Source organism: Felis catus, chromosome D2 (genome assembly GCF_018350175.1).
Source record: "Felis catus isolate Fca126 chromosome D2, F.catus_Fca126_mat1.0, whole genome shotgun sequence".
In the NCBI taxonomy this organism is placed as follows: Eukaryota; Metazoa; Chordata; class Mammalia; order Carnivora; family Felidae; genus Felis; species Felis catus.
Window position 1 is genome coordinate 82,986,093 of NC_058378.1, and position 10,765 is coordinate 82,996,857.

At 53.2% G+C, this 10,765-nt stretch overlaps 1 protein-coding gene across 1 annotated transcript; it reads left to right on the forward strand.

Moving 5' to 3' along the window:
* Window positions 1–304: 304 nt before the first annotated feature.
* FOXI2 (forkhead box I2) lies at window positions 305–3,887 on the forward strand. The gene is made up of 2 exons (XM_023240306.2): window positions 305–1,487; window positions 2,181–3,887. The coding sequence occupies exons 1-2, from the start codon at window positions 944–946 to the stop codon at window positions 2,621–2,623; spliced, it is 987 nt and encodes a 328-aa protein (XP_023096074.1). The 5' UTR covers window positions 305–943; the 3' UTR covers window positions 2,624–3,887.
* The last annotated feature ends 6,878 nt before the right edge of the window (window positions 3,888–10,765 follow it).

Genomic DNA, 10,765 nt, shown 5'->3' on the forward strand with positions numbered 1-10,765 from the left:
CTGGGAGGCCGGGAGCCAGGCAGCACGGGGAGCCGGGAGGAGCCGGAGTTGGGGCAGACTCAGCCGGGGAGACTGGCGAGTTTAAGGGTGCAGAGGGAACTGCACGGGTTTGTGATGTTGGGCGCACACAGACGTCCCCGTCTTTTCCGAGTCCCAAGAAAGCCAGTGGAGGGTTTTGCTAACCACTCACCCTGTGCCCCGAGGCCACTTGTGGGAACAAGCGGCGGGGGGCGGCGGGGGGGGGGACTTCCTAGGCAGCTGGGGCTCCGGATCTTCCAGTGTTTCAACTCTTACCCCGGTCTGGTTCCCCTCCGCGCGTTTTTCGCAGGGGGACTCCGTAGGACTCCAGTGCCACTGTCCTGGCCCAGCCAACCCTGGCCTTGGGCCCTCGCGTCTTTCACCGCGGTGACTTTCCTCGTGGTCCCAGCCCCTAGACATCCGTGGGCTCCAACCAGACTCCTGGCCCAGCACAGCGGCCCTCTGCTCCCCGTGGCCCCAACGACACAGGGGCCTGGATGAGGAGATTCTGCAGGGACAGGGTGCCCCGTGGTCGAGCAAGGATGCCGTGCGTTCGACTGGGGGCCTGCGAGAGACGTGGGGTCTGGCAAGGGGCCAGGGCAACCGGGACTGAGGGGACCTAGAGGCCAGATGAGGCGGGGATAGGTGAGATCCCTAGGGACTCTGGTCTGGGGCTCGGGTGCTACTAAGTCCAGGGCACTAAATAGCGTCAAGACTAGGGAGGGGCTGAAAGCTGACCCCGGGGCGGGGACCGCCCGGGGGTGCCACTCTTCCGACGCTGTCTGTCGGGGGAAGGGAGGGGGCTCGCCACGCACACTCACCCGGGACTGGGCCCCCCCCTCCTCGACGGCATTTAAAGGGCGGAGGGCGGGGCCCCGCGGGCCGCACCGGAGAGCGGCGGGCAGCCAAGCTGGATGGGGCGCCCATGAGCTTCGGCGCCGAGCTTCCCGGCCAGGCCCGGGAACGGCCGGACATGGCCTCGTACCGCGACGGCTCGGGTGCGTGTCCCGTCCCGCACAGCCAGGCCGGGGCCACCGCGCACCCCGTGGCCTACGCGCGCGCGGATCTGGGCGCGGGAGCCGGGGCCCAGTGCCCGTGGCTGAACGCGCCGGCTCTCAGCCCCGCGCCCTACACCGCCGGCCCCCGGCCCGCGCCCCCCTACGCGGCCCCCGGCCCGCTCCTCGGCGCCCCGGGCGGCCTGGCGGGCGCAGACCTCGCGTGGCTGAGCCTGTCGGGCCAGCAGGAGCTGCTGAGGCTGGTGCGGCCGCCCTACTCGTACTCGGCGCTCATCGCCATGGCCATCCAGAGCGCGCCGCTGCGGAAGCTGACGCTCAGCCAGATCTACCAGTACGTGGCCGGCAACTTCCCCTTCTACAAGCGCAGCAAGGCAGGCTGGCAGAACTCCATCCGCCACAACCTGTCGCTCAACGACTGCTTCAAGAAGGTGCCCCGCGAGGAGGACGACCCAGGTAAAAAAAAAAAAAAAAAAAAAAAAAAGGCGCGCCCCATCGTCCCGTCCAGGACTCCGCGGATGCCGGCCGCCCGGCCGCTGGCACTTAGGCCCGGTGGCTGGGGGCAACCCAGTCCCTTCCGCACCGCACAGCTAGGGGAACTGAGGCGGGAGGAAGGGGAGGAGGGCAGCCTCCTAGACGACCCCGGAACCCGCAGACCCTGGCTTCGGGTCTACTGCTCTGTGCGTCTTGAAAGCTCTGTGCGCTCCCGCGAAGGAAAAACCCGGAAAGCCGGTCAGCTGGGCCAGCCTTGGAGTTAGTCCTCTGGGCTCCAGTGTCCTTTGCTGTGAGATGGGGAAGACCGTGCGTACCCCAAGAACTGGAAAGACAAATGGCATGCCAATCCGGGAAGCGCTCCGGACTCCACTGGAGGAGCGACAGCCCCCGTCCAGGTGGCTCTGCTCCCCATGTCTTCTCCCTGGCCTTGAACTTAGAGGGGCTCCGTATTTCTTGGTTGTCGCCCTTCCCACGCCTTTCTGGGATGTCCAGGTTCTTCCCAGTCGGACTGTGGAGGCCGTCGTGGGGGGGGGGGGCGGGGATGATGGAGGGACAGGGGGGGGTCTTTTTGAAGTTGACCTCCATTCCTCAAGCGCACACCATGGTCCCCCAAACCCCGTATTTTTCCGAGCTGAGCCCTCTCTTCTTGCGCAGGTAAAGGCAATTATTGGACCCTGGACCCAAACTGCGAGAAGATGTTCGACAACGGCAACTTCCGACGGAAGAGGAAGAGGAGAGGAGAGGTGAGCGCCGCCGCGGCCTCGGGAGCCGGGAGCCCCGGAGGAGCCACGGCGCCGGAGCTGGAGCCCCTGGGCGCCGCCTCCCCGGACCTGCAGGCCCCGCCGTCCCCGCCCGCGCCCCAGGCGGCCACCTGCCTGTCCGGTTTCGCCTCGGCCATGGGCGCCCTGGCTGGCGGCCTCGGTACCTTCCCCGCGGGCCTGGCGGGGGACTTCTCAGTCGGGAGACCGACGACGGTCGCCGCCCACGGGCCCCGGGCCCCAGGCCCCGCACCCGGCTTCGGTGCCGGACGTCAGACCGCGGCCCCCGCCTTCCGCGCGGACCCCTTCGTCTACCGTCGGGAGGGGACCGAAGTGTGAGGGGGCCGGGACGTCCCCAGTGCTGTGCGGACGTGCGGAGCTCAAGCCCGGTTCCCGCCTGCTTGGCGCCGCAGAGTCAGCGCCCCAGAGCGAGCGCAGAGCCCCCGGAGCCGCCGAGAACAGACCGAGGCGAGCGCGCGTCGTCCCCCACCCCGGTGGCCCCGCTGTTCCCGCTGTCCTGCCTCACCCTCACCCCGCGACCGTTCAGATGGGGCAAATGGGCCGCTCCCTGCTCCCCCTGTTCTTCCAGCTGCTCTGGACCTCGAACCTGTGCTCTCTGGCATCCGCCTTAAAGGGGCGACAGGCTGGCGCTGGGCTCCAGCTTTTAGGAGGGGACCCTGGCCCGCTCCAAAGAGCCTTCTCAGTGCTTGCGGGAGGGTGGCCCGCGTTCTACCCGCCGCCCATTTCCTCCTCCTCCGGCCCAGCCTGGTCCACCTGGTGGCGCAGGGCCTTCCCTCCTTTCAGGGAAGCGGGCAGGGGGGTCGCAGGGCCCCGTGGGGCCAGGTAGCTTCTCTTCACCTTCACCAGCACTGTGGCAGCCAGGGGAAGGGAATCCCGACTGGGATGCGGGTAGGAGGGACTTTCTAGTGGCTGCAGCTGTGGGTGACGGCAGGGGAGAGAGCTGCAGGCGGCCAGGGGACTCCAGCGCCTTTCCCTGATGGTGCCTGGCCCTCACGGACCCTGTCCTGGGACCGGGAGCCTCAGGGGACCGCAGGAGCAGTGCCTAGCACCCCAGAGTCACAGGATGGGCTCCAGTTTACTCCCCACCCCACTCCCACCGGTTCCCTCTTGCTCCTTATCCCCCAGTTTGGGCCCAAGCTGCCCCCTGCATGCAGAGGGAAGGGACAGCCTGCCATGTATAAGTGAGCCCACTCTCCCACTTGCTATTTACCCAGAGGGTTCTCTTGGGAGCCTACAGCCATTGGGAGGAGAACTTTTGGCCTCGTACCAAACTTGGCCTGGGGCGCCAATCATTCCGGCACCTCCAGGCGCTGTGGGTGCTTGGCAGGTGCACCCCCTTTCCCTGAGCCCAGGTGGTTGGAGGAGAACAGGGAGAGAGGAGTTACCTTGGGAGGAGGGTAGCAGATTAGTGAGCCAGACACCGCCCCCCTCCGGGCTGGCAGACTGAATTCAGAATCCAGCTGGCCCCTGGTTGCTGCTGGGCCACTGCTGGTGCTGGGAGGGAGGGCTGCACTTGTGTTAGTTCCTTGGAGCTGACTGGTGGTGGGGTCCTGATGAACAATGGTGTGTGTGTGTGTGTGTGTGTGTGTGTGTGTGTGTGTGTGAGGGGGGGGGGATGGAGAGGAAGAGGGAGGGAGAGAGGCCAGAGATTGGGGACGTGGATATGACAAACCAAGAGTTGGGGTGAATTTGGACCCTGGGTCATGTCTCCCTGAGCCTTCCTGGTGGCAGACACAGACTTGCTAAGGTCTCAGCATCACAGGACATCTCGCCGCGGGCTGTAAGAAGGTAAGCAGCACCGACGCCAGATCTCTTTTGGAGAAACACTCCCCAAATGTAATAGACTTAAAGAAGACCAGAAAAGAGAAAGAAAATCCTTACCTTATAAATTGGAGAATTTTATCTCAACCTATTTTAATAAACTAAGATGCTAAAAACAAACACTAGTATATGTAACTTGAATGTTGTACATGTTGTTTTTTACATTAGAAGAGTTCTACTACTGTTCCCAGCTAACCCCACCAGAGACTCCGAGTTTGCAGGAAACTTAGAATTAACAAAAAAAGTTTGACCGGGTGCCGGGGTGGTTCAGGTGGTTGAGCATCTGACTTCGACTCAGGTCATGATCTCGCGGTTCGTGAGTTCGAGCCCCGCGTGGGGCTCTGCGCTGACAGCTCGGAGCCTGGAGCCTGCTTCGGATTCTGTGTCTCCCTCTCCCTCTGCCCCTCCCCCGCTTGCACTCTGCCTGTCTGTCTGTCTCTCTCAAAAATAAATAAACATTAAAAAGAAAAACAATTAAAAAGTGTGGATTTCAAGATACAGGTTTACATTTCACATATTGATTAAATACGGAGTATGTTCATATGTGATGGGTTTGCACGTTAGCAGCTCTGCCCTGGGGAATAAATGTACCACTTTCAATCTTTAATTTCCTAAGTGTACCCACTGCACTCAAGTGACATTTTTCATTCAGGGAAATAACATGACAGTAATTATTATAACTCTTCAGTGAAGCAGGAAACGGAAGTTGATCGCCATTTTTGCTGCTAGAAAAACGGAGTCAGTGGGCCAACCGGTCTCTAGAAGCTCATCTAATGAGAGCTAAAAAGACTCTTGACAGGCATGCCATCTTCCCACGGCCCACATGCAGAAATGCCCCTTCATCTGCACACATCTGCGCACACACCCCCACCACACTGTCACGCTTTGGCTACGGTTCTCCAGCAAAAAGCCATAGAAGACAGCCTTGGTACGCAAAGGCCTAGTATTTTCGACTGATACTGTGAGAACATCAAGTCTGCATCCAGGGTTTGAGTTCAGACGGAGACGAACACGTGCAAACGTCACAGAATGCAACAGGGGCCAAGTTCCACATCCTAATAAAGTGCAATTATTTCAATAAATCTTTTCGGGTGCCAAATATGAACCAGGCTTTGCATTAGTCCCTTCAGTGAATAGCCCGGGCCCTGTGCTGCCCTCACAGAATCTCCTTCTAGAAGGCGAGACAGAGGTGAAGGAGCAATTACAGCCTGGGTCTTGGTTATTTGGCCTCAAGACGATGACTTTATCATCAAGTCAATCAGCCGTCTCATTTGTGAACACACAATCTGAGTTAAATACACCTCACCGTGTTTTCCACACTCTTAACTCGGGGTGTGTTTGCCTGATTTCTGTTGTATAACTTGATGGTGTTGGAGGCCGGGAGTTGAGCCCTGTCCCAGGCTGGAACCAGTCCCGTTTGCTTCCTTCTCTGCAGCATCTTTTAGGAACCTCATCATAAAACCCGTGCTCTTCCTAGAAGATCTGTCGTCTGATAGTGACAGAAGGCAGCAGCTGTGGTGACCAGAGCTGGCCCTTCCTCAGGGCTCCTGGGTACGAGTTCCTTTCATGCATCCCTGCATCCATCAGTTGAAATTTGGGGAACGCTTTCTCTTTTAATCTAATATACAATTTTCTAAACAACATTATTCAAGGCAAGTGGCCTGGCACCTACCATGGGTTGACTTATTTCTCTGATCAGCTATCATCAGTAGCTGAACACAAAGAATGTGAAATATTTTTAGTTTCACTCAGCTCACAGAGGGTAAATGAATAGTATATTAAATTGGATTTTCATTTAAAGAAATCAGATTTGTATCCCTGCCTTAATATAGAGCATATTGAACTGCTGAGTCACTGAGGCTTTCTGTAACCCGCAAGAACCACCCATCCGTCCATCAGACATCGGTTGGACATCAAGGGGACAATGAGTCTGTTAGCTGCTAAACGGACATGATCTCATGAAGCCTTTACAGCCACCCAGTGAGGCAAATGTGATTATCCCCATTTTCCTGATATGGAAATTGGGGCTCTGACCTATTAAGTGACAGGAAGCTACCGCCCCTCCTCCCCTGACTTCTCTGCCTCCTCATTTCATCATTCAGGCTCCAGAGAGATCTCACTTTTCAGGAATCTTTCCCTGGCGTCTCTTCCAGCCCTGCTCTGCTCCTACAGCCCGTGGAGAGGTTACTCCACACACCCGCAGATTGTGGTCTATGTGGGGAGCAGCCTGGCCGCTTTATTTCGCAGTAATATCCCTGGCATATGCACCCAAGTGGTAGCATTTGAATGAATGAATGAATGAATGAATGAATGAATGAATATGTGAGCGTAGGTGTCCCCAAAGCTTTCCATGCACTCTCCATCCCATCATAGACTCCTCCCAACCCCCATCCCCTATGATGGGCCTGATTCCTCCCTACATAGGGTCAGGCCTTCTTCTGGACCCTCCAGATACAAAGATGACTGAGACAGTGTCCTGGGGACACCTGCCATCATGCAGAGTGAGCTGTGCTGCAGGGCTATGTGCCGAGAAGGCGTGGAGGTGGGGGCCGGGGGGTAGGAGAGTTCAGAGATTGTATGATGCCAATAAGGTTTGGTGAGTCTGCATGAGCTTCCCTCTTGGATCATGACACAGATGATGTTCCAGAGAATAGAGCTGACACTTGGTGACCACACCTTGATCAGAGGTTAACCACCCAGTCTTTTATCGGAGAGCCGCTTCCATATTGGCCAGTGATGCCCAGGCATTTTCCAGGCCGCTCTTCCCTTTCACCTCTGCTCCCCCCAGAGCTAAGTCTCCTTGTCCAGCTGAGCAAGGCTCAGCTCCCAAGGTGGAAGGGAGAATTGGAGGGCGGGAATCGCGTGATGCTTCTGGGTTCCTTCCACAGGGTCTGGGCTTAACAAGACTGAAAGATGGGGAGAGATAAAGAATGTGTGTGCAACAGATACTTTTCACTACCTACTTCTAGAAGTGTGCAGAGGTCTGCCTGCCTCCTGGCCCTTAATCGGTTCCAGCAATCCATCACTGTGGCCGGCCCGCAAGTGTGCACGCACCAGCAGTTCGGCTCTGCCTGGGGCGAACATTAACTTCTGCACCTGACCCAAACAACCTGCCCCCTTGGACTGGACCTCACCTTGCCGGGTCCTCTTTACTCCGGGAAGCCTGAGGGCAGGTCGGCGTAGGGGGAGATGAACTTCGGGAGTGAGTAGAATTAATACTTTAATGGAAGGTTTCTGTTTCAGGGTTCTTGAGAAGTATGGTGCTTAATTCTTTATGCTGTATTTTGTTTGTTTGTTTGCTTTGTTTTTGTCTTTGTCATCCTGAGTGGAACAGGACAGTTCCGTTGCTTTATTACATGGCCTTTTTTGAGTTTTTTAAATTGTTCAATTCCTGCTAAAAAGAATAAATCACATCATATATTTTAATTGGAGAATATTAAAAACCATCAGTCGCATTAAACAGCACAGCATAAGAAAGAAGTTATTTTAAAAAAGGAAGGAAGGAAAAGCTTTTAAGTGATCATTTGTTATAAAATTCCTTTTTGGGCATATAACGGACGTATAACTGTATCCGTTTCAGGTGTACAACATAATGATCCCCTATTTGGGTGTATTTTGAAGTGATCACATTAAGTCTGGTTACCATCCATCACTTCACATAATTAACAAACGTTTTTCTCTTGTGATGAGAACTTTTAAGATCTCCCCTCTCAGCAACTTTCAAATAGACAATACAGTATTATTAACTATAGCCCCCATGCTGTATGTTACATCCCCATGACTTATTTTATCTCTGGAAGTTTGCACCTTTTAACCTTCCTTATACGATTCTTAAGAGATGTATTGCTCCTAACCTTTTATTTATTTAAATTTTTTCGGTCATTTACTACTGCTTTAATTTTTTTCTGCAGTGCCCCAGTTGGTATCCGTAACGAATGGAAGATACGCAAGAAACACAAGAAGTCCACATCGATGACACTTCTTTATTAACCAGATTTCTTTTTCATCAGTGCCAGGAATATTTTTTCATTTCCAAGGTTTCAGAGCGTAAGTCTGTTGGTACACATCGCACTATTTATGCGTTTATTGCAGGCACAAAATTAAAATGAGATTTATGACAGGAAAAAGTCATACGTTTTCAGGTAACTAAGGAAGATGGATGTTACCACATTCCTCTGACCTCTCAGGAGGGACCCCACTCTTGGGCTCAGGTTTCACACGGGCTCATTCATACAGCAACCTCAAAGCGCCCTTGATGGCCTAATGGGGCGTCCTGAGGCCAAAGGACTGTCCACGTAAGCGAGCGTGAGTGACGAGCCTTCGCTGGGACGGCACACTCAGTTCACCACCTCTGGACCAGCCTTTCACCGAAAACCAGAGAGTCCTGTGGCCAGTGGGAAATAGAGACGTTCGGTTTAGAGGTGACCAAATCAAATGCTTCGTAAATGCTTCCACACAACAGACTGAGTGAAATCTCTACGGGAGAGCAAAAGTGTAGTGCCAGGCTCTGGAATGCAAGACCACGGAGCCCTGCAGTTGGAACAAACCAGCTTAGATGCAATCACGGGGGCTCGGGTGAAGTTCATGGTGGTGCTGCCAAGAGCTCCATCAGTAGGAGCATCATGGACACGTGTCTCCTGAAGGCTCATATGCAGGGGAGGTATTGTTAACTCAGCTCTACAAACGAAAAATCTAAGGCTGGGAGAGGCTCAGGGTCTTGCCCACAGGGGGTGGGGCTGGAGGCCAAGGTTGAAAGCCACACGTGTCTGACTCCACAGTCGGTGGTCTTCCCTTCATGTCCACTTGCCTTTCCTGTAACAGACGGAGGTGGCTGAGAATTTCAGTGTCTGTGGTCCTCAAGCTCGGCTCCTGAGAACTGAATCCCTTGTGTCCCATTCCCGTGAAAGATCAGGCACAGGACAGAAACGTGACCAACCTTCGGACCTCATTGTGAGAGACACGAGCCAGTAGGCATGCTCTTTGAAAAAAAAATTAAAATATGACCAACGTGTCTTTACTATAAAATATAATATAGTAGATATGATTTTTTAAATTAAGGGAAATCACTAAATGAATAGAGATATGATCTATAGCTTCCAAATAGGATGGAAGGAACAAAAACATTACAGACGGCAGGAAATTCTAAGTTATTTATCATATCTGGCCCACCACCTGCTTTTGTGCGGCCCATGGCTAGGAGTGGCTTTTTCCCCCATTGGTTAAAAAAGAACACACACACACAAACCAATGTGACACGACACGTGAGAATTACATGAAATTAACATTTCAGCACCCATAACTACAGATTTATTGAGCACGGCACGCCTATTTGTTCACATGCTGTCCATGTGGCTTTGGCAGTGGAGCACGGAGCATCACAGACCACAGCTGCATTGGACACGAACACGGCTACCGTGGCCTCACGTTGCAAAGCCCAGGGACAGCCCCAGGGAAGCCTCTTGACCACCGCCTGTGTTGACGTGCCAAGACTTTTTTTTTTTTTCCATTGCCAGCGCAAGCCCATCATATGAAAACAAGAAAAGAAGACAAGAGTGGACTTCAAATGCTGAAGTTTTAAGGCACGGGAGTTGGATTATTCCGCTGCTGAGTTGCACGGTGAGGCACCTGTGGGCATTGTCCACTAATGCCATACATGTGCTGAGGACACACTCTACACCAGAATCACTACGCACAGCACTTCCTCGTGCAGGACGGCTTTGCTCAGAAGAACTGGAAAATTCACAACAGGCGGTATCAGCACAGCCAAATTGCTTCACAAAAATAAAAGAAGATGAAAACAAGGCTGCCATCACGCACAGTAAATTTCCGAGTGTCTCATTTGTCACATGGGTAAGGAAAGCCGTTAAGTCACGATACATTCATTAAAGGGGATCTGGTGCAGTGGTTGAAAAATGCGCCCACAAATTACGTCCAGAAAAAAAAAACTAAACTTGTTTAAGACGATTAGCTTTTGCCATCAATTGTGTTCTATTATAATTATTATTATAATTTGAATGTCATCAAAAACTTTGTGGAAATTTGTTTTCTTTCTTGTTATAGAAGTATCAAAAAATACCCTCAGTTTTGTCCCTTGGCCTGCAAAGCCTGTCGTTTACAGAGAGCAGGTTGTTGACACTTGATTTATCAGATAACAGGAAAAGGAGACTGGGAAAGAATCATTAAGAGCAAACACAAAGTCAGATATAGACATAAGCCCAAATATGTGATCAGTTATAATAAATGTAAAGGCGAAACTGTTCCAATAAGGACAGAGGACTGGATTTATTTTTACTGCTGTTGCTAAGAAATGTACATAGAAAAACCTTTACGGAAAATTAAAAGTGAAGAAAGTGAAAGACATAATGGCCATATTTTAACCAAAAGAAAGCTGGAATGGTAATATTAATACAAAATAGAATTTAGGTGAAAATATATTGATATGGGTAAAAAAAGAAATCTACATAGTAACAAGTCCACGTCAAGAATCTATAAAGGGACGCCTGGATGGCTCAGTTGGTTAAGCGTCCTACTCTTGATTTCGGCTCTCATGGTTCGTGAGCTTGGGCCCCAAGTGTGCCCTAACAGGGCAGAGCCTGCTTGGGATTCTCTCTCTCCCTCTCTCTCTGCCCCTCCCCTGCT